Source organism: Nerophis lumbriciformis, linkage group LG27, assembly GCF_033978685.3.
Source record: "Nerophis lumbriciformis linkage group LG27, RoL_Nlum_v2.1, whole genome shotgun sequence".
NCBI classification, from domain to species: Eukaryota; Metazoa; Chordata; class Actinopteri; order Syngnathiformes; family Syngnathidae; genus Nerophis; species Nerophis lumbriciformis.
Window position 1 is genome coordinate 24499778 of NC_084574.2, and position 24896 is coordinate 24524673.

General features: G+C 40.2%; 1 protein-coding gene across 1 annotated transcript in view; it reads right to left on the minus strand.

Annotated features, from left to right (window-relative positions):
• Positions 1-2000: 2000 nt before the first annotated feature.
• Positions 2001-24896, minus strand: part of cenpk (centromere protein K) — a 34506-nt gene continuing 11610 nt past the window's right edge. The window contains exons 4-10 of the mRNA XM_061987835.2: positions 23830-23893; positions 22117-22163; positions 21956-22038; positions 21751-21849; positions 7425-7545; positions 7261-7314; positions 2001-2864 (exon numbers count right to left, since the gene is read on the minus strand). Of these exons, the coding sequence (XP_061843819.1) occupies positions 2709-2864; positions 7261-7314; positions 7425-7545; positions 21751-21849; positions 21956-22038; positions 22117-22163; positions 23830-23893 (624 nt within the window). The 3' untranslated portion in view covers positions 2001-2708. The remainder of the gene's footprint in view (positions 2865-7260; positions 7315-7424; positions 7546-21750; positions 21850-21955; positions 22039-22116; positions 22164-23829; positions 23894-24896) is intronic.

The following is a 24896-nucleotide window of genomic DNA, read 5'->3' on the forward strand; positions in this document are numbered from 1 at the left end:
CTTGTGTGTGTGAAAAGCCGTAGATATTATGTGATTGGAACGGCACGCAAAGAAGTGCCGTTAAGGTTTTTTGGCGCTCTGTATTTCTCCCTAAGTCCGTGTACACAGCGACGTTTTAAAGTCATGAATTTAACTTTTTGAAACAGATACCGATAATTTCCGATATTACATTTTAAAGCATTTATCGGCCGATAATATCAGCAGTCCGATATTATCGGACATCCCTACATATTACACATACAATTAACTTTAAGAAACCATGATCAGATGCAATCAATCTACAGAGACAGCCGTCACAAAAATGACTAATGATCTATTGCTAACCATGGATGCTGATGCGTCATCCATGTTGCTGCTTCTTGATCTTAGCGCTGCTTTCGATACCATCGATCATAATATTTTATTAAAGCGTATCAAAACACGTATTGGTGTGTCAGACTTAGCCTTGTCTTGGTTTAACTCCTATCTTACTGACAGGATGCAGTGCGTCTCCCATAACAATGTGACCTCGGACTATGTTAAGGTAAAGTGTGGAGTTCCCCAGGGTTCGGTTCTTGGCCCTGCACTCTTCTGCATCTACATGCTGCCGCCAGGTGACATCATATGCAAATACGGTGTTAGCTTTCAATGTTATGCTGATGACACCCAACTCTACCAACACGCCGGATTATAGTCACCTGGAGGGATGTCTTAATGAAATTAAACAATGTCAGCTAACTTTTTGCAACTCAACGCTAAGAAAAGGGAAATGCTGATTATCGATCCTGCTAGACACCGACAACTATTTAATAATACCACCTTAACATTTGACAACCAATTACACAAGGCGACTCGGTAAAGAATCTGGGTATTATCTTCGACCCAACTCTCTCGTTTGAGTCACACATCAAGAGTGTTACTAAAACTGCCTTTTTTCGTCTCGATTACTGTAACATATTATTTTCGGACCTCCCAATGTTTAGCATTAAAAGATTACAGTTGGTACAAAATGCGGCTGATAGACGTTTGACAAGAACAAGAAAGTTTGATCATATTACTCCTATACTGTATATACCTTTATATACATATATACCTATACTGGCTCAGCTGCGCTGGCTTCCTGTGCACTTAAGATGCGACTTTTGGTTTTACTACTTACGTATAAAATACAAAAGCAGTGTTTTTCAACCACTGTGCCACGGCACACTAGATCATCTAATTTCACCTATTTGGGTTAAAAATATTTTTTGCAAACCAGTAATTAGTCTGCCAATTATGTGTTGTTGACTGTCTGTGCTGTTTAGAGTTCGGCAGAGTAACCGTGTAATACTCTTCCATATCAGTAGGTGGCAGCCGGTAGCTAATTGCTTTGTAGATGTCGGAAACAGCGGGAGGCAGCGTGCAGGTAAAAAGGTGTCTAATGCTTAAACCAAAAATAAACAAAAAGGTGAGTGCCCCTAAGAAAAGGCATTGAAGCTTAGGGAAGGCTATGCAGAACGAGACTAAAACTGAACTGGCTACAGAGTAAACAAAAACAGAATGCTGGAGGACAGCAAACACTTGCTGTGGAGCAATGACGGCATCCACAATGACTATCAACAAAGTCCCCACAAAGGAGGATAAAAACAACTGAAATATTCTTGATTGCTAAAACAAAGAAGATGCAGGAAATATCGCTCAAAGGAAGACAAGAAACTGCTACAGGAAAATACAAACAAAAAAGAAAAAGCCACCAAAATAGGAGCGCAAGACAAGAACTAAAACACTACACACAGGAAAACAGCAAAAAACTCAAAATAAGTCACGGCGTGATGTGACAGCTGGTGACAGTACACCTACTTTGAGACAAGAGCTATAGTGATGCATGGTTGGTTATGGTTTAAAGTCATATCCAACAATTGCGACAACGACTTTTTACTGTCAACTGAGTTTTGTTTTTTAATTTCTGCTGGTGCAAGAAATGTATCAACGCGAGGAACAACAGAAAACATACATAATACACATACAATAGGACCATACGATGCAGCACTGCCTCGTCTGTCCTCTGCTACCCAACCAGTGCAGCTTAAAAGATCTCGCAGAGTTCAACGACAATGCAAAAGACTGTGTGAAGAAATGGGAAACAGTCATATAACCACATGCATCAAAGACACGAAAAGAAGAAGAAGACACATACAATTAACTTTATGAAACCATGATCAGATGTATTACATATTTACATAATGTGCATGAGGGGTAAAGTGAAAACAAAATATACTAAACAAACATGACATAGTCTACTGTACATTATACAAACATTATAGTGGTTACCTATCACTTTCTTTTGCACCTAAATATTGAGCCATCTCCACGTCATGCAGTGTAGCTGTACAGTGCAGCAAACCACAAAAAAACAAAACAAAAAAATACATTTGACAGATCTTGTCGCATGTCGGTTTTTGTCCTACGGATACACAGTGCATCCAGAAAGTGTGTTTTAGAAAGGGATGCCAGTTTTTGTGGCTGTACTATTGCATATTGTATGAACCTCACTTCTCCCTCACCTTAAGAGCTGTGCTGGATCGTACATATTTCAGAAAAAAATATGAATGAATTCCTTTTTGAAATCAGGCTGCCACTTAAGAACATTTTGGATGCGCTGTAAACAGCAATGCTTCTATTCACTGATAGTTTTCACCAAAATGACCAGATACCAGGTATGAAAAAGGAAACCGAAATGCTCAACTGCTTCAGAAAAAAGTTTCCAGGCGGATCTTGAAGTTGTTTTCTTGATGTCTCACAGCAATACCATATCGGAGCAGCATCTCTACGTATGGCGGCCAAAAAGTGGAGTCTATTGTCACGTAAGGGTCATGTGATGTGTTCAGGACCTTGTTCATGAGCAGCTGAAAGGGACAAGAGACAGTGGTTATAGGTAAGCTGTGAATATGGTGCAGTCTTTTCCATACATTCATTTATTTGTGGTGGCAGGCCAAAAATATATATTTGGCCTTTCCCCCAAGCAGGGCTGGGCGATATGAACGAAAAAGTATATCTCGATATATTTTTACTTAAACTCGATATTCGATATATATCTCGATATATTTTGCGGTGAAAGTATACATATAAAGATATTAATTTTTGAGCGAGATTCAGTGAAATTGAAGTGAATGACAACTGTACTGTAAACAGTCAGCGGCACTTTTATTAATCCACTTAGTCAAGATGGGTATTAACAGCACAGAAAAGAAACCGTCTAAGTAGCATACATAACATAAATAAAATAGAAAAAAAATATTCCAACATAAAATAAATAACATAGCTGTGCAAATAATACAAAATGTATCAAACTCAGATAACAAATACATTTGCAGGCAGACAATTTTTAATTCCCAGTCGACGATGTAATGGACTGTCATAATTGTACGGTTCTGGTCAGTGCCAAGTAAGTAACTTGACTTATTTGTGCGACTATGATATCCCTCACATCGGCAGCATTTCTCTTGCGAAATATGCCCGACTTGGCAACTGGAGAACAATTTTGATTTGGGGTTACATGGTAAACAACTCAAATGAATGTTTTAACCAGACGCATGCATTTGTCCAAATGTGGCCAAGTAGACACATTGTGTGTTTCCTGGACGTGGTCTACATCGCTAAAAGAAACATCGAAAGAAGACAATTCCTCTGCCATCTTGCACTAGTTTTTTAATATATAAATCACCCACTTGAATATTCCCTCTTCTCTTCTACGACTCTCTCGTCATCATTTGGGATGTCTGTTGCGATTTCCCTTCCTGGTTCCATGACCCGCCTTATCTTGCCTCTGTTTGGCCTGTCCCTAATGTTTTGCCCTAATCTCAACCAATCGTGTCTCGTCATTATAAACAACCAACCAATCAGGGATGTTCTTATACGTGCGAGCTTTTCTTGGAAGGAGGAAGGGGAGGGGTTTAGTAGCCCATGAGAGGGATTGAGAAGCGGGGGAAAACAAGGAACACAACAAATAAGCGGTGTTTGGTCATTTTAACATGAAATAAATTATATCGATATATATGTTCTTAATTCATATCTTGTCTAAAAATATAGCGATATATCTCACAAACTCGATATATCGCCCAGCCCGACCCCCAAATAGCCACTAAGCAGAAAAAAGAACAATAGTAATGATTCAAATTTATATAGCTCTTTTCTAGACACTTAAAGCGCTTCAGAGAATTGAGAACCCACACATTGATGGCTAGGGATGGGAACTGATAAGATTTTTCTGGTTCCGCTTCCACTTAACGATTTGGTTCCTTAACGGTTTTCTAATCGATTCTTATTTGGAAAGAAAGAGAATGGAAAAGTGGATAAGCCTCCATCCATCCATCCATCCATGTTCTACCGCTTGGCCCTTCCGGGGTTACGGGGGGTGCTGGAGTGTATCCCAGCTGCATTTGGGCGGAAGGCGGGGTACACCCTGGACAAGTCGCCAACTCATCACAGGGCCAACATAGATAGACAGACAACATTCACACTCACATTCACACACTAGGGCCAATTTAGTGTTGCCAATCAACCTATCCCCCGGTGCATGCCTTTGGAGGTGAGAGGAAGCCGGAGTACCTTCTCATTGTGAGGCACACGCACTAACCTCTGTGCCATCGGTGATGAAGCCCCTTCTCGTAAAAACTGTCATTTGTCTATCATTCCTTAATTGTCCAGAAATGCTGATCCGACTCTTTAGCACCAAGAGTATGCCCTGTGTATTTCCCATGACATTTCTCCTAACCAGTCCCTGAACTGGGGGTCTTCCTTTCACTCACTCTTGAAATTGGACTGTCTTCCAGATATTGTCATTTACTTCTGCAGGCCTCAAATTTTTACTTTTTAAGGTCAAAGCAAGTGTTGCCTTAAAGTAGGGCTCATATTTTAGGGCACAAAGGCAAGTTAGAAGGGCACCAAGGCAAACATTATTTTCTTTTGAGGTAGGGGCTCCAAAGCATGCATAAATATGTATATGCGTGTATATATATATATATATATATATATATGTGTCCTGGGCATGACGTTAAAGTGCATCCGGCAGTGGAGGCTACTCTATGGGGTCTTGGGGCACTAGGAGGTTAACCCCTTTACTACTGTTACCCCAGGTGGCCCTTGGCAAAGGCCTAGTACCTGACTGCCCCCGAGCCTGGGATACGTTGAAGACCTCAACGGCGGAGCAGGCGGAAGACGGTAGATGTAAAAACCACCATAACGGCTGCGATGGCGGAAGAAGGCAGCCCCGCATCCATGTGGGCCCAGTTATGGGGAAATAACAACCCAAAACCTAAATGGTGGAACAAGCGGAGGATGATTGCTAATCCTATAGAGCGTCACAATGGCTGGGATGGCGGGTAAAGGCTGCAGCAGAAAAGGGTCCCCAGTCGTCTTGGACTCCATGCCACTGGACCCTGACCCGGATCTGTCAAGGATCGTGTGGTGACTGTCTGTGCACCAGTCTCCCCACATTAAACAAAGTCACGCACAGGCATCCTCCATAAAGGGATACCCCCCTACCAGGAGGTTCGTCATACTCGCTTCGAGTGACCGCCGATGATGATTTTTTTATATATACATATATATATATATATATAAACTGTTTTTTTTATTCATTATTAATATAAACGTGTCAGCTTTTTGTCATTTCATGATGCCTTTATTTCTATTTTTACATTTTGATAGAGGGAGGTATTTTCCGTCTGTGTCATATTTCTTTAAGTGTAGCTTGATCACTGTGTACTAAGACAGCACAGCCCGAGTATGTATGTAATGTACAACTGAATATCTTAGTTACTCAGACTGCAATGTGTTTGTACAGTTCAGATTGGGTAATGTCATCTCTTAATGGGGAAATACGTTAATGTCTTTTGCATTCTTGTTAGCATTTAAGATGGCTAATAAGCTACTCCTAGTCCGGGGTCAGCAACCAGCGGCTCTTTAGCACCGCCTTAGTTTTATGATGTGCGTGAATGCACAAAGGGGAGCTTTGTTGACGTTATTGTAATGCGTGGAGTGCTAATAACCCATGCTAACATGCTATTTAGGCTAGCTGTGTGTACATATTGCCTCATTATGCCTCGTTTGTTGGTATATTTGAGTACATTTAATATCCTTTACTTATGTCCTCTGTATATTTAATTTAATATTTGCATGTTTCATGAAACATTATCTGTATGGAATATTGGCTGCATTTTTAATTGTGTGCCATGTTGTTCCAGACCACAGCAAATGCTACCATGTTGTTGCAGACCACAGCAAACGTTACCATGTTGTTGCAGACCACAGCAAACATTACGCAGCTTGCAAAGATTGAAATAAATCCATTAGAAGAAGACAGCCTGTCCTTTCCTTTAACTTGGGCACACACATCTATACCTTTGGCAGTTTTAAGCCAGTAATTTCCAGGAGTTATCTAACCCTCTGAGACACTTTGTTGCCTTCATTATAACACTTACATAATAAGGCTTTTAACTTTTTGCGGCTCCAGACAGATATTTTTTGTATTTTTGGTCCAATATGGCTCTTTTAACATGTTGGGTTGCTGACCCCTGCCCAAGTCAGTCCGAGAGTTTCTCAAAGTGTTTTTTTAATCTATCCCGGTTTTCGATAATTCATATTTAAAACTGTAATACTAACTTTCTGGAATTTTATTGCGGTTATCATTAATACGGTTTATTGTTACATCCCGAGCCGCGGGAAATGATCCAATATCACTCACTTTAACTGATCCGACAACACATTTTTATTAACTATACTGTAAATGTATCTATTTATGTCAGCGACGTACAGTGCCAAGCAGAACAAGTACATGCTCTTCCACTAAATGGCAGAATACTCATAGTTAAACTGTATCAACATGTTGCCAGTCATAGAACATTTTGTTTGGTGTGAAATATTTCAAGGGTAAACTAAAGTTGGCCCAATCAAGTTTGGGGAACACTGATTTATGCAACATCGCTGCAACAAATCCACAAATGCAGGAGACATCCAAGGTTTACAGCAGGGGTCCCCAAACTTTTTGAATGGGGTCCGCATTGGGTTAAAAAAAATTGACTGTAAGAGAGCACACTTGCCGCGCGCTTGCCCGATGTCACGTTTTCCATGGGAAAATGCATTTGTAGACATTATGATTTGCCTGGGTATCTAGGAGACCCCAAGAGTAACAAGCGATAGAAAACAGATCAGAAAGCTAATAAAAAAATGTATCCGCGGGCCTGATTTTGTACGCTGGCGGGCCGTAGTTTGGGGACCACTGGTTTACAGAGTGCAACCTACCTCGAGAATGTCACTGAGTGAAATCAAATCTTCATTTGTTTCCTCTGGGATATTCTATATAGAAAAAAAAATCATATTGAGCTATATTTGACTAGAAACGGCAGATATGTTGCATGTGTCTAAGCTGCAACAACAATGTCACAACAACAACAACACCAAGTCACCTTCTTGTTTGCACTGACCGGGGGTGGAATGTGTTTTTCTAGAATTTCTCCCAGAGACTCCATGAGTTTTTCCTGGTAGACTTTCATTTTCTGGATCTTGTCCTTGGTGTCCAGCAGCACACTAGAATATAGGTGGACACACACGATCAATACAATCATTTTCATTTTCAGGAATGACAAAATGTGTGCCTGCTTGATGAATAAAATAGGGTACAAGGTTTTTTCTGACAAATAGTGACACCATAAAAAAAACTTTTTCCACCAAGGGCAAAACACTGAAAAATTAAAGCATGTAGGTACCATTTTGATATTTTTCATTTTCAAAATGTAATGTAATGTAATTGTAACCATTAGTACTCCCCTCAATTTTGGTGAATGTCATAAGTTTTGGGGACCCAAAAGTGTCTCAGTCATTAAAGTGTTAAAAACAGGTCATATAATAATTTATATACAGTTGTGGTCAAAAGTTTACATACACTTGTAAATAACATAATGTCATGGCTGTCTTGAGTTTCCAACAACTCTTATTTTTTGTGATTGAGTGATTGGAGCACATACTTGTTGGTCACAAAAACATTCATGAAGTTTGGTTCTTTTATAAATTTATTATGGGTCTACTGAAAATGTGACCAAATCTGCTGGGTCAAAAGTATACATACAGCAATGTTAATATTTGGTTACATGTCCCTTGGCAAGGTTCATCGCAATAAGGTGCTTTTGGTAGCCATCCACAAGCTTCTGGTTGAATTTTTTACCACTCCTCTTGAAAAAATTGGTGCAATTCAGCTAAATTTGTTGGTTTTCTGACATGGACTTGTTTCTTCAGCATTGTCCACACATTTAAGTCAGGATATTGGGAAGGCCATTCTAAAACCTTATGGCACGGCGTTCCTGGGATTAAAGGCCTCACCTTTTCTCCTCCAAACATATTGCTGGGTATTGTGGCCAAACAGCTCAATTTTTGTTTCATCTGACATCACATGGACAAAGATAAGACTTTCTGGAGGAAAGTTCTGTGGTCAGATGAAACAAAAATTGAGCTGTTTGGCCACAATACCCAGCAATATGTTTGGAGGAGAAAAGGTGAGGCCTTTAATCCCAGGAACACCACACCTACCGTCGAGCATGGTGGTGGTAGTATTATGCTCTGGGCCTCCTTTGCTGCCAATGGAACTGGTGCTTTACAAAGAGTAAATGGGACAATGAAAAAGGAGGATTACCTCCAAATTCTTCAGGACAACCTAAAATCATCAGCCCGGAGGTTGGGTCTTGGGCGCAGTTGGGTGTTCCAACAGGACAATGACCCCAAACACACCTCAAAAGTGGTAAAGGAATGGCTAAATCAGGCTAGAATGAAGGTTTTAGAATGGCCTTCCCAAAGTCTTGGCTTAAACGTGTGGACAATGCTGAAGAAACAAGTCCATGTCAGAAAACCAATAAATTTAGCTGAACTGCACCAATTTTGTCACAAGGAGTGGTCAAAAATTCAACCAGAAGCTTGTGGATGGCTACCAAAAGCACCTTATTGCAGTGAAACCTGCCAAGGGACATGTAACCAAATATTAACATTGCTGTATGTATACTTTTGACCCAGCAGACTTGGACACAATGTCAGTAGACCCATAATAAATTCATAAAAGAACCAAACTTCATGAATGTTTTTTGTGACCAACAAGTATGTGCTCCAATCACTCTATCACAAAAAAATAAGGTGTAGAAATTATTGGAAACTCAGGACAGCCATGACATTATGTTCTTTACAAGCGTATAAAAACTTTTCAACACAACTGTAAGGATAGGCCGTAAGGTGAACCCGTTTTTCGTTTCATCTCGTTCCCATGTCTGGGCACTTAATATTTTTTGGTTCTTAAAAAATATATTTTGGTTTTCAATGAGAAAACAATAGTTCTCCACTGGACATCCAGGCAAATTTTTTAAATTAGTGTTTAGAGTCGGGACTATTTCTTGCTTGGCGTAACAATATTTTCGTCTCAAGAGGTGACGTTTTTGTCACATGCTTCACATTCGACCAATCGGGTAGCCGCGCAGATCCAAGATGGCGATGTCAACAACGTCTAGCGATGAAGAGGAAAATACTCCAAAACACCTTAAAAAAGTTCGAAAAAGGAACAACAAAACATGCTACATGCATGCTACGTCTGTTAGGAATGAAGAGGTAAGTGATTTCACTATCAGAAGGTGGGGTACTTCAATCAATCAATCAATCAATCAATCAATGTTTATTTATATAGCCCTAAATCACAAGTGTCTCAAAGGGCTGCACAAGCCACAACGACATCCTCGGTACAAAGCCCACATAAGGGCAAGGAAAAACTCACCCCAGTGGGACGTCGATGTGAATGACTATGAGAAACCTTGGAGAGGACCGCATATGTGGGTAACCCCCCCCCTCTAGGGGAGACCGAAAGCAATGGATGTCGAGTGGGTCTGACATAATATTGTGAGAGTCCAGTCCATAGTGGATCCAACATAAAAGTAAGAGTCCAGTCCATAGTGGGGCCAGCAGGACACCATCCCGAGCGGAGACGGGTCAGCAGCGCAGAGATGTTCCCAGCCAATGCACAGGCGAGCGGTCCACCCCGGGTCCCGACTCTGGACAGCCAGCACTTCATCCATGGCCACCGGACCTGTGCCCCCCCCCTCCACAAGGAACAGGGGAGCAGAGGAGAAAAGAAAAGAAACGGCAGATCAACTGGTCTAACAGGGGGGCTATTTAAAGGCTAGAGTATACAAATGAGTTTTAAGATGGGACTTAAATGCTTCTACTGAGGTAGCATCTCTAATTGTTACCGGGAGGGCATTCCATAGTACTGGAGCCCGAATAGAAAACGCTCTATAGCCCGCAGACTTTTTTTGGGCTCTGGGAATCACTAATAAGCCGGAGTTCTTTGAACGCAGATTTCTTGCCGGGACATATGGTACAATGCAATCGACAAGATAGGACGGAGCTAGACCGTGTAGTATTTTATACGTAAGTAGTAAAACCTTAAAGTCACATCTTAAGTGCACAGGAAGCCAGTGCAGGTGAGCCAGTATAGGCGTAATATGATCAAACTTTCTTGTTCTTGTCAAAAGTCTAGCAGCCGCATTTTGTACCAACTGTAATCTTTTAATGCTAGACATAGGGAGACCAGAAAATAATACGTTACAGTAGTCGAGACGAGACGTAACGAACGCATGAATAATGATCTCAGCGTCGCTAGTGGATAAAATAGAACAAATTTTAACGATATTACGGAGATGAAAGAAGGCCGTTTTAGTAACACTCTTAATGTGTGACTCAAAGGAGAGAGTTGGGTCGAAAATAATACCCAGATTCTTTACTGATTCGCCTTGTGTAATTGTTTGGTTGTCAAATGTTAAGGTGGTATTTTTAAATAAATGTCGGTGTTTAGCAGGACCGATAATCAGCATTTCCGTTTTCTTGGCGTTGAGTTGTAAGAAGTTAGCGGACATCCATTGTTTAATTTCATTAAGACACGCCTCCAGCTGACTACAATCCGGCGTGTTGGTCAGCTTTAGGGGCATGTAGAGTTGGGTGTCATCAGCATAACAATGAAAGCTAACACCGTATTTGCGTATGATGTCGCCTAGCGGCAGCATGTAATTACTAAAGAGTGCAGGGCCAAGAACCGAACCCTGAGGAACTCCGCACGTTACCTTAACATAGTCCGAGGTCACATTATTATGGGAGACGCATTGCATCCTGTCAGTAAGATAAGAGTTAAACCACGACAAAGCTAAGTCTGACATACCAATACGTGTTTTGATACGCTCTAATAAAATATTATGATCGACGGTATCGAAAGCAGCGCTAAGATCAAGAAGCAGCAACATAGATGACGCATCAGAATCCATCGTTAGCAGTAGATCATTGGTCATTTTTGCAAGGGCTGTCTCCGTAGAGTGATTTGCCCTGAAACCGGATTGAAAAGGTTCACAGAGATTGTTAGACACTAAGTGTTCATTTAGCTGCTGTGCGACAATTTTTTCGAGGATTTTCGAAATAAAGGGAAGGTGGGACACCGGTCGGTAGTTTACCATGAGGTCAGGATCAAGGTCAGGTCTTTTGAGCAGAGGATGAATACCGGTAACCGCTTTCTTGAATGCTAGGGGAACAGTGCCAGAGGAAAGTGATACGTTTATAATATTTAGCACTGATAGACCTAATAATACAAAAAGCTCCTTGATAAGTTTCCCAGGAAGTGGGTCAAGTAAACATGTTGTTTGTTTTATCCCACTTACACGCCGTAATAGTTCCTCTAATGTTATTTCATCAAAAAGAGAGACTATTTTGTATTGCAGTATCCGTCGTAGATACAGTTGTATCTGTGTTAATAAAACCCAGTTGTAGCTGGGATGCGTTGTCTTTAATCTCCTTTCTAATGAGTTAAATTTTCTTATTAAAGAAATTCATAAAGTCATCTGCCGAGTGGGTGGAGCTATTGGGAGGAGTCCCTTGTTGGGTTAGCGATGCTACTGTACTAAACAAAAATTTAGGGTCGTTTTTGTTGAGGCGGATGAGATTTGAGTAATATTTAGCTTTAGCTAAGGTAAGCATGCGTTTATACGATATTAAACTATCACTCCATGCTTGATGGAAAACCTCAAGCTTGGTCGCGCGCCATTTGCGTTCCAACTTTCTACATGATAATTTATGAGCTCTGGTTTCTTCTGTAAACCATGGGGTGCGCCTTTTAGGGGCCCTTTTTTGTTTTAGCGGTGCTATACTATCAATGGTTTTGCGCAGGGCATTGTCAAAGTTGTTAGTTAGGTTATCAATAGAGCCGACATCATTTGGGAATGGTGCCATTACCGAAGGCAGTAGGTCAGCAAGAGTCATCGTTGTGGCAGCATTAATGTTGCGGCTGCTATAGCAGTTATTATTATTATTACTTTGTTGACAATGAGTCAGAACTTCGAATTTTATAAGGTAATGATCGGACATTACTTTAGTATACGGGAGTACCATAACTTTGGAGGTGGTGACACCCCTGACCAGCACTAGATCTATCGTATTACCGTTGCGATGCGTAGGTTCATGTATTATTTGTGTAAGACCACAGCTATCAATTATAGTCTGGAGCGCCACGCACTGAGGGTCCGATGGGGTATTCATATGGATATTAAAGTCCCCCATTATGATTATATTGTCTGCGTGCGTCACTAGATCAGCAACGAACTCTGAGAATTCATTGATAAAGTCCGAGTAGGGCCCTGGGGGGCGGTAGATAACAGCCATATCGAGAGGCAGCGGTGTGACAGACCTCATAGTAAGCACCTCAAACGATTTGTATTTATTATTTAGGTTAGGGGTAAGGTTAAAGTTTTCATTGTATATTAATGCGACACCCCCACCCCTTTTAAGGGGACGGGCAATATGCGCATTCGTATAGTTAGGAGGAGATGCCTCATTTAGCGCAAAAAAATCGCCTGGTTTGAGCCAGGTTTCGCTAAGACCAATGACGTTAAGATTGTTGTCTCTAATGACCTCATTAACTAATAACGTTTTGGGAGACAATGATCTTATGTTTAAAAAGCCCATATTATAAGTATTGGGCTGTTTTGACGAGTTTTTGTTTAAATTATCCGTAGTAGCAATATTAATCATGTTGCGTTTATTATACGTAGTGCACTTTAAATAGTTACAGGAATTGTTTAAAACGGTGACTTTGCTGTGATGGCGAGTCTCATAAAGTAGCCGAGACATTCAAATCCTGTATCGATGTTGAATTTAAAGATATTCCTGATGACGCTGGGCTTCACCCGACTTGTTACCGGCGGTTCATTGATAAGAAGCGTTTGGATTCTGCCGAAATACTGGCCAATCGGCTGGATGTGGGTCAAGATGAGTTTGTGGCATCGGACAACACTTCAGTCTCGACAAGTGACATTCCAAAGAAAAAACTAAGATCAAAAACGGGCCTGCCTATCGGTCCTGCTGGCCCTGTGCTCCCTGCCATTTGGATCATTTGCAAGAAAACGGACAAGAGAGTTACTGTGGGAGGCAAACGGCAGAAGGATCATCTTTCACAGGCACAAACGCTTTCAGCAGGTAAACACACACACACACACACTCACACACACTTACACACACTTACACACATACAAACCATTTAATCATCTTTTATTTTTAGGCCAGTTGATGAACGCTGCCAGGATAAAGCAAAACAGTAGCATTCTCTTGCATATTGAAGACAGAGACTGTGTGGCCATGGAAGTGCGGTACCACAAGTCCTGTTCCAGATAGTACACCAGCATCATGACAAAGTCTGATGTAACAGTTACTGGAACCGCAGATGAAGAAGTGTGAGTTATTAAATTGCATTATCAATTATATACACACTATAAATTACAATTCATATTATAGATGCATGACAGATACAGTGTCAATAATTATGAAATGAATATAGAATAAATAAAAGTTTCACTTTTTGAATTGACTTTTCCATGATATTACATTTGTTTTAGATGCACTTGTAAAGGCTGTTTGTATGTAGCTACAATCTTGACTACATACCTTTTGGCACATATTAAATGTGTGTGTGTGTGTGTGTGTGTGTTTCTTTTTAAAAGTGAACCAACCTTTGATGCCAGCTACAACATATTCTGCGAGAGGATCATCCGCCAAAGGATAATTGTTAATCAGGAGGTGCTGAGAATAAACCAGCTACGACGAATGTTTTTAAATACGGTGCAAAAACATGAAGATTGTGATGCTTCAAACTACAGGTAACAACAGAAGCTTTTTTTGGCAGCGATGTGAAACACTTTTATGCTGGAAAATATCAAAATAATAAATAATTTAAAAAAAGGCTTTGATAGTATATTTAAACTACAAACCCCGTTTCCATATGAGTTGGGAAATTGTGTTAGATGTATATATAAACGGAATACAATGATTTGCAAATCATTTTCAACCCATATTCAGTTGAATATGCTACAAAGATAACATATTTGATGTTCACACGGATAAACATTTTTTTTTTGCAAATAATCATTAACTTTGAATTTGATGCCAGCAACACGTGACAAAGAAGTTGGGAAAGGTGGCAATAAATACTGATAAAGTTGAGGAATGCTCATCAAACACTTATTTGGAACATCCCACATGTGAACAGGCAAATTGGGAACTTGTGGGTGCCATGATTGGGTATAAAAGTAGATTCCATGAAATGCTCAGTCATTCACAAACAAGGATGGGTCGAGGGTCACCACTTTGTCAACAATTGCGTGAGCAAATTGTTGAACAGTTTAAGAAAAAACTTTCTCAACCAGCTATTGCAAGGAATTTAGGGATTTCACCATCTACGGTCCGTAATATCATCAAAGGGTTCAGAGAATCTGGAGAAATCACTGCACGTAAGCAGCTAAGCCCGTGACCTTCGATCCCTCAGGCTGTACTGCATTAACAAGCGACATCAGTGTGTAAAGGATATCACCACATGGGCTCAGGAACACTTCAGAAACCCACTGTCAGTAACTACAGTTGGTCGCCACATCTGTAAGTGCAAGTTAAACCCCCCCCCCCCCTTCAAGGCGAAAATCGTTTATCAACAACACCCAGAAACGCCGTTGGCTTCGCTGGGCCTGAGCTCACCTAAGATGGACTGACACAAAATGGAAAAGTGTTCTGTGGTCTGACGAGTTCACATTTCAAATTGTTTTTGGAAACTGTGGACGTCGTGTCCTCCGGACCAAAGAGGAAAAGAACCATCCGGATTGTTATAGGCGCAAAGTTGAAAAGCCAGCATCTGTGATGGTATGGGGGTGTATTAGTGCCCTAGACATGGGTAACTTACACATCTGTGAAGGCGCCATTAATGCTGAAAGGTACATACAGGTTTTGGAGCAACATATGTTGCCATCCAAGCAACGTTACCATGGACGCCCCTTCTTATTTCAGCAAGACAATGCCAAGCCACGTGTTACATTAACGTGGCTTCATAGTAAAAGAGTGCGGGTACGAGACTGGCCTGCCTGTAGTCCAGACCTGTCTCCCATCGAAAATGTGTGGCGCATTATGAAGCCTAAAATACCACAACGGAGACCCCGGACTGTTGAAAAACTTAAGCTGTACATCAAGCAAGAATGGGAAAGAATTCCACCTAAGAAGCTTAAAAAATGTGTCTCCTCAGTTCCCAAACGTTTACTGAGTGTTGTTAAAAGGAAAGGCCATGTAACACAGTGGTGAACATGCCCTTTCCCAACTACTTTGGCACGTGTTGCAGCCATGAAATTCTAAGTTAATTATTTTTTGCAAAAAAAAAAAAAAAAGTTTATGAGTTTGAACATCAAATATCTTGTGTTTGTAGTGCATTCAATTGAATATGGGTTGAAAAGGATTTGCAAATCATTGTATTCCGTTTATATTTACATCTAACACAATTTCCCAACTCATATGGAAACGGGGTTTGTACTAATACTTATGAATATATCTTTATTTACACCCTTGTGCTCCTCTTTCCCTGTGTTCTTATGTTGCAGGCAGGATAAATTAAAGAGAAGGCTGACTCTGGACTTTCCCCAACAAGCGCAACATCTGCAAACTGTTTTTTGTTGAGACATTGTCTGCAGATAAGCTGATAGATAGGCTACCTCATCCATCAGGTACAGACACAACTGAGTCAACTGAAGTAAGCCAAGGTGAAAGTGACACTGAACACATAGCAAAAACAACAGCTGGTCCGCAAACTACTGAGAACACGAGGACACTTTATAGTGCAGTGCTGATATTGAAGCAGCTACTATGTGACTCTCCCGGTATGACGTGCCCCTGGCCACCCACATCAGATGATTTAAATGTGTCCGATGTAAAATCTGTTGTGTCACTTGAACTGTACAATGTTATTGCTTGGATTGTAGGTGCAACAGAGGAACCAACATTAGCCTGTTATGTTGATATTCCAGAAGATGTGAACCTAAAAGTGATATCTGTTTGTCAAGACATTATGTATCTTGCATCTAAAGGTCGGAGGCAGACACCCAAATCATTATGTCTTGGTCTAAGTATTCGGCATTTAACAGGTTCCTCACAAGTTGTGTCACTGCTGAGTGGACTAGGACATTGTGCTTCATGAGACATTCTCTCAAAAGGTATAATGTCTGCCCCTTCACCCAATGGCAATGGATGGCACATTGCGGATGGGGAGTTAAAGGGGAACATTATCACAATTTCAGAAGGGTTAAAACCATAAAAAATCAGTTCTCAGTGGCTTATTTTATTTTTCGAAGTTTTTTTCAAAATTTTACCCATCACGCAATATCCCTAAAAAAAGCTTCAAAGTGCCTGATTTTAACCATCGTTATATACACCCGTCCATTTTCCTGTGACGTCACATAGTGATGCCGATACAAACAAACATGGCGGATAGAACAGCAAGTTTATAGCGACATTAGCTTGGATTCAGACTCGGATTTCAGCGGCTTAAGCGATTCAACAGATTACGCATGTATTGAAACGGATGGTTGTAGTGTGGAGGCAGGTAGCGAAAACGAAATTGAAGAAGAAACTGAAGCTATTGAGCCATATCGGTTTGAACCGTATGCAAGCGAAACCGACGAAAACGACACGACAGCCAGCGACACGGGAGAAAGCGAGGACAAATTCGGCGATCGCCTTCTAACCAACGATTGGTATGTGTTTGTTTGGCATTAAAGGAAACTAACAACTATGAACTAGGTTTACAGCATATGAAATACATTTGGCAACAACATACACTTTGAGAGTGCAGACAGCCCAGTTTTCATCAATTAATGTATTCTGTAGACATACCCTCATCCGCTCTCTTTTCCTGGGGGTCTGGCGGCAGATTTCTTTGACTTTATCGTTGGAAATGCATCTGCTTTGAGTGTCGCAGGATATCCACACATTCTTGCCATCTCTGTCCTAGCATAGCTTTCGTCGGTAAAGTGTGCGGAACAAACGTCCAATTTCTTGCCACTTTTGCATCTTTGGGCCACTGGTGCAACTTGAATCCGTCCCTGTTCATGTTGTTACACCCTCCGACAACACACCGACGAGGCATGATGTCTCCAAGGTACGGAAAACAGTCGAAAAAACGGAAAATAACAGAGCTGATTTGACTCGGTTTTTGAGAAAATGGCGGATTGCTTCCCGATGTGACGTCACAACGTGACGTCATCGCTCCAAGAGCGAATAATAGAAAGGCGTTTAATTCGCCAAAATTCACCCATTTAAAGTTCGGAAATCGGTTAAAAAAAATATATGGTCTTTTTTCTGCAACATCAAGGTATATATTCCCCTTTAAAGGTCACATGGATGACTACAAATCCTGCCCCGGATAGTGTGTTAAAGGGGAACATTATCACCAGACCTATGTAAGCGTCAATATATACCTTGATGTTGCAGAAAAAAAGACCATATATTTTTTTTACCGATTTCCGAACTCTAAATGGGTGAATTTTGGCGAATTAAACGCCTTTCTATTATTCGCTCTCGAAGCGATGACGTCACGTTGTGACGTCACATCGGGAAGCAATCCGCCATTTTCTCAAACACATTACAAACACCGAATCAAATCAGCTCTGTTATTTTCCGTTTTTTTCGACTGTTTTCCGTACCTTGGAGACATCATGCCTCGTCGGTGTGTTGTCGGAGGGTGTAACAACACGAACAGGGACGGATTCAAGTTGCACCAGTGGCCCAAAGATGCGAAAGTGGCAAGAAATTGGACGAATGTTGTTCAAAATACGAGGGTGTGGGGAAAGTCGACGAAATGGTCAGTCGTTTGTTCCGCACACTTTACCGACGAAAGCTATGCTACGACGGAGATGGCAAGAATGTGTGGATATCCTGCGACACTCAAAGCAGATGCACTTCCAACATTAAAGTCAAAGAAATCTGCCGCCAGACCCCCATTGAATCTGCCGGAGTGTGTGAGCTATTCAGGGACAAAGGACCTCGGTAGCACGGCAAGCAATGGTGGCAGTTTGTTCCCGCAGACGAGCGAGCTAAAGAATATCGACCCAAGCTTCCCTGGCCTGCTGACATCAACTCCAAAACTGGACAGATCAGCTTTCAGGAAAAGAGAGCGGATGAGGGTATGTCTACAGAATATATTAATTGATGAAAACTTTATTTATTACTCGCGGTTTTACGTAAATTATTATACATAAACTGTGTTTACCAATAATTAATATTGCAACACTTAAAAACAAACACATACCAATCGTTGGTTAGAAGGCGATTGCCGAATTCGTCCTCGCTTTCTCCTGTGTCGCTGGCTGTCGTGTCGTTTTCGTCGGTTTCGCTTGCATACGGTTCAAACCGATATGGCTCAATAGCTTCAGATTCTTCTTCAATTTCGCTTAAGCCGCTGAAATCCGAGTCTGAATCCAAGCTAATGTCGCTATACCTTGCTGTCCATCCGCCATGTTTGTTTGTATTGGCATCACTATGTGACGTCACAGGAAAATGGACGGGTGTATATAACGATGGTTAAAATCAGGCACTTTGAAGCTTTTTTTTTAGAGATATTGCGTGATGGGTAAAATTTTGAAAAAAACTTCGAAAAATAAAATAAGCCACTGGGAACGGCGTGGCGAAGTTGGTAGAGTGGCCGTGCCAGCAATCGGAGGGTTGCTGGTTACTGGGGTTCAATCCCCACCTTCTACCATCCTAGTCACGTCCGTTGTGTCCTTGGGCAAGACACTTCACCCCTTGCTCCTGATGGCTGCTGGTTAGCGCCTTGCATGGCAGCTCCCGCCATCAGTGTGTGAATGTGTGTGTGAATGGGTGAATGTATGGCGTCACATTAGTGCCAAAAATCCGAGCGCATAAAACCTGTTATCGCGTGCTGATTCTCCACTTCGTACGCGCGCGACACCCTTTTGCGCGCGCGTGGTGCCTTTCTGCGCGCGCGCCGTCTCGGTCTGTGCGCTCTCCGTGTACTCCTGGCATCTCTCCTCGCGCTGTCTGTTTCTTTTTGGCACTTTGGGGGCGGGTATGCTTAGACGGCCCCTCCTTTCTGATTGGCTCTGAGCATTTTTCCTATGACCAATGATTCTCCAGCGTAGCAACGTTGTAGCCATCTTACTTCGGACAGCTAGCCTCAATCATTACATTGATGTCAATGGTACATGTACTAATTAAATTACCATAACTTGCTTGATTTTCGACCAATTAACAAACGGTTTGCCTTGTTACAAATCTTATTACATGCAGATATGACATAGGATGCTGTACCTGTTGAAAGTACCTCTTTCGCTTTAAAAAAAAAAAAAGACTTAATTGTGCAACATAGTTGTGTAGGGTCAGTGTTAGTCAGTTCTCTGATTATTTTAAACTGTTTCAGAATACATTATTAAAAGGCTATTTTTATCATTTTAAAAACAAAATTCAAAGATTATTTCATACATTTTATCAAAAGAAATTCCATAAATTAGAAAACAAATGTTCAAGAAGAAGTGAAAATATAAAATAATGTTATTGTTGGATGTTATTGCTGGTGGACCAGTTCTGGCTGAAAGATGTGATTAAGGTGTTTGTTGTCTTATTATTTATTTGGGTCACATTTTGTATTACCCTGTATTGTGTTTATGTGGTATGAAATAACCTTCATCAGTCGCACCGGCCGAAAATGCATAACAAAGAAGGGAAAAAACATATATAAGTCGCACTGGAGTATAAGTCGTATTTTTTGGGGAAATTTATTTGATAAAACCCAACACCAAGAATAGACATTTGAAAGGCAATTTAAAATAAATAAAGAATAGTGAACAACAGGCTGAATAAGTGTACGTTATATGAGGCATAAATAACCAACTGAGAACGTGCCTGGTATGTTAATGTAACATATTATGGTAAGAGTCATTCAAATAACTAACATATAAAACATGCTATACGTTTACCAAACAATCTGTCACTCCTAATCGCTAAATCCGATAAAATCTTATACATCTAGTCTCTTACGTGAATGAGCTAAATAATATTATTTGATATTTTACGGTAATGTGTTAATAATTTCACACATAAGTCGCTCCTGAGTATAAGTCGCACCCCCGGCCAAACTATGAAAAAAACTGCGACTTATAGTCCGAAAAATACGGAATATATTTTTTATTGCTGCTAGTATTTATTTATTAGATGCCTTTTACTGAATATGCACAATATTCTATGAATGTTACGTGATAAAGCCTTTTATACTATATTTTTTGGTTTTGTTTCATGTACTGTATGTGATTGTATGTCTACTTGGACGTTGGAGTCTGCAATAAAGCTTGATGATCTATATTGTTTTACTTTCAATGTTTAAATATCTGTAGATCAACTTCAGATCTATCCGTTGACCTAAAGTTTGAATTTTCTAAAATGTTTTATGCCTTTTTGTCAAGGAACCCCCTGTTTAATGGGAAAAACACAAACGATATTTTCCCCCCAAAAATGTTCGAAGTAGAATATAAAATTTAAAAAGGTAAATAATTCATAACAACATTGCTTTTGGTTATTTGTTTTTTTTTTTTTAGCAATGATGGTGTTAAAAAAAATGACTACCGATACATGTATTGGGTATCCAAAAGGGCCCCCATCACAAAAGTGTTACAAACAATTCATATATTAATATATGATATATTATTTTTACTTTCAAGGCTTAAATCTTTAGATCAACTTCAGATCTACAGAATCCGTCGATTATGAGTTTTTAGTATTTTCTTTTAGGTTTTCTAATGTTTTATTCCCTTTTGATTTATTTATACGGCAAAGTGAACGCGAAGTAATTTGAGCACTGAATAGGTCAATAATTCATACAAACATTGATTTTTAATTCAAACCAACATTGATTTTAATTAATTTATTATTTTTTGAGTGATGACAGCTTTCAAGTAAAAGACATCTTGCATTGCAGCTTTGCCCTATTAATGTCAATATTGCAACATTTTCTCTTTACATTACACCTGTTTGTGCTTTTATCCCACTTTTGTATATTTTTTTCTTGGTAATAGCATTTTTAAAATAAGCCGTGGGCCGTGAAAAAAAAGAGTTGCGGGCCGCAAATGGCCTCGGAGTCACACTTTGGACACCCCTGGTTAAAATGCAAGCCAATATCATCCAATATTTATTCTTCGGCTGATACCAGATGTATTTAAGATCGGGACACCTATAATAAAAACTTTACAGTACACACAATTTACAGAATAACCGCAGAATATACAATATATGTATTATAAGAGGTACAGTTATGCATGTATTTTTCAGGAGTAAGAATATATTCATATGGTTTACTCAGGCAGTATTACTATGACATATCCTGTATATTAAACTATACTTTGCCGTCACACTCACCTGTGTTCTGATAATTTCTCATTTTGCTCTTGTATGAGATTAGCATGACTGGTGGCAGCATTTAGCACCTGCCTTTTCTCTTCCAACCACTTCTCTTCACTGGAACACACAAAAAGACAAAAAGCAAGGAATGCGGTAAGTAGTCAGAGCACAATGCATGACGGGAGACTTAAGACGCTTAAGCAAAAAAAATAAAATAACGTACAGCTTTTTAGTTTCTCTCAAGTTGTCTCTCTTTGCTTCAACACAAGAGAGAACCATCTCAAGTTCAGAGCACAACTTGCGCATCTGTGGAAAACAGAGAATTTAAACATGAATGTTATGTCGTAACCATACACCTTTTTTGTACACAATCACATACAGTACCTCTTCCTTTCCAGCTTTAAGTAAAACTTCAGGGTTTTCTGCCAGCACTACACAGAGTAAAACAAATAACAGAACATTTAAATGCAATTCCTTTCTTTGATTTGTTGCCTGGGTTACACAAAATCCACACTCTCACTTTCTTGATATATCCAGGATCTGGATATACAAAACCCAAAACCAGTGAAGTTGGCACGTTGTGTAAATCGTAAATAAAAACAGAATACAATGATTTGCTAATCCTTTTCAACTTATATTCAATTGAATAGACTGCAAAGACAAGATATTTAATATTCAAACTGAGAAACGTACATTTTTTTGGCAAATAATCATTAACTTAGAATTGAATGGCAGCAACAAGTTGCAAAAAAGTTGGGACAGGGGCATTTTTACCACGGTGTTACATAGCATTTCCCTTTAACAACACTCAGTAAACGTTTGGGAACTGAGGAGACCAATCTTTGAAGCTTTTCAGGTGGAATTCTTTCCCATTCTTGCTTGATGTACAGCTTAAGTTGTTCAACAGTCTGGGGTCTCCGTTGTGGTATTTTAGGCTTCTTATTGCGCCACACATGGGAGACAGATCTGGACTACAGGCAGGCCAGTGTAGTACCCGCACTCTTCTACTACAAAGCCACGTTGTTGTAACACGTGCAGAATGTGGCTTGCTGAAATAAGCAGGGGCGTCCATGAAAAAGACGTTGCTTGGATGGCAACGTATGTCACTCCAAAACCTTTATGTACCTTTCAGCATTAATGGTGCCTTCACATATGTGTAAGTTACCCATCACAGATGCTGGCTTTTGAACTTTGCACCTATAACAGTCCAGATGGTTCTTTTCCTCTTTGGTTCGGAGGACACGACAACTTCAAAAACAATTTGATATGTGGACTTGTCAGACCACAGAACATTTTTCCAATTTACATCAGTCCATCTTAGATGAGCTCGGGCCCAGCGAAGCCGGCGGCGTTTCTGGGTGTTGTTGATAAATAGCTTTGGCTTTGCATAGTAGAGTTTTAACTTGCACTTACAGATGTAGCAACCAACTGTAGTTAATGACAGTGGTTTTCTGAAGTGTTCCTGAGCCCATGTGGTGATATCCTTTACACACTGATGTCGGTTTTTGATTCAGTACCACCTGAGGGATCGAAGGTCACGTGCAGTGATTTCTCCAGGATTCTCTGAACCTTTTGATGATAAAACAGACCTTAGATGGTGAAATCCTCAAATTCCTTGCAAAAGCTCGTTGAGAAATGTTGTTCTTAAACTGTTCGACAATTTGCTCAAGCATTTGTTCACAAAGTGGCGACCCTCGCCCCATCCTTGGTTGTGAATGACTGAGCATTTCATGGATACTGCTTTTATACCCAATCATGGCACCCACCTGTTCCCAATTAGCCTGTCCACCTATGGGATGTTCCAAATTAGTGTTTCATGAGCATTCCTCACCTTTCTCAGTCGTTGTTGCCACTTGTGTCAGCTTTTTTGAAATATGTTGCAGGCATCAAATTCCAAATGAGCTAATATTTGTAAAAAATAAAAACATTTTCCAGTTCGACAGTTCAGTATCTTTGCAGTGTGTTCAATTGAATATAGGTTGAAAAGGATTTGCAAATCATTGTATTCTGTTTTTATTTACAATTTACACAACGTGCCAACTTCACTGGTTTTCGGTTTTGTACTCTGAATGTTATAATGTCTGCATTGTTACTTACATTGAGGTTCCACTGTGTGCCACCGGTCCAGTTCGGCTTCGGTTGCCAACAGCCGATTCACTGACTTGAAAATACATATGTCATTAATACTCAAATACATATACTGTACATGATTGTCACTACTTTTACATTAGGGCACATAAAAAAAATAAAAGTAGTTCGATACCCTTGCACAGTACACTTCTATAATCCCCTACACACTGTACTATTAATTATTTGTCATGCTATTGTCAGAGAAGTATTAACAATTACTGTTTGTTATTGTGGTTTATGGTAGTTTACTGAACTAGCATTTATAATATTTTGACACTTCGGCTTGATAAACTGTATTTTCTTGACTAGAAACCGTTACTTTTTTTCCCACGCTTTGAATCCTGCGGCTTTTAAAACAGTGCGGCTAATTTATGGAGTTTTCCTTGTTAACGGCCATAATGTTTTGTATTCAACAAACAGTTTTCATATAACACTGACGGAGACACTGAAAAGTGTGTTTGTGCTATGGCGCCATTTTTTTGGACGAATTTGCTCAGTGCAGGGGTTTTGGGTTGAAAAAGTACTTCTAGTTTCGTGCCTTGAACTGGAAGTACTATATTTCCCGGACTATAGAGCGCACGGGCATATTAGTCACACCCACTAAATTTGAGGGATTCCCCCCATATATTAGCTGTACTGGACTATAAGCCGCAGATATATACGTTGCGAAATGTGTTATTTACACAGCAAGATTGTGCAAATGTTTATTTGCATACCTTAATTGTTTCTAAACGGTGTCAGTAACACGGCAGTAAAACGGCTGATCAAACAAAACACAAGTTATCGTCATGAACCCACTAGCGAGCGAGCTGGCTCGCTTTCCAGTCAGCTTAACAGACTCAATAACTCCACTGTGAAGTTATGGAGAATTTACCGAGGAATTTGTGAAACTGAAACAATACAAAAATAATGCCATTGTAAGCTAGTAATACTAACACAGATACCCGTAAAAGTGTTAGCACATTAGCTAATGCTAACGAAGCTAGCGTCATTACATTACAATAGCAAGTACACATATGCATGAAAACACTCTT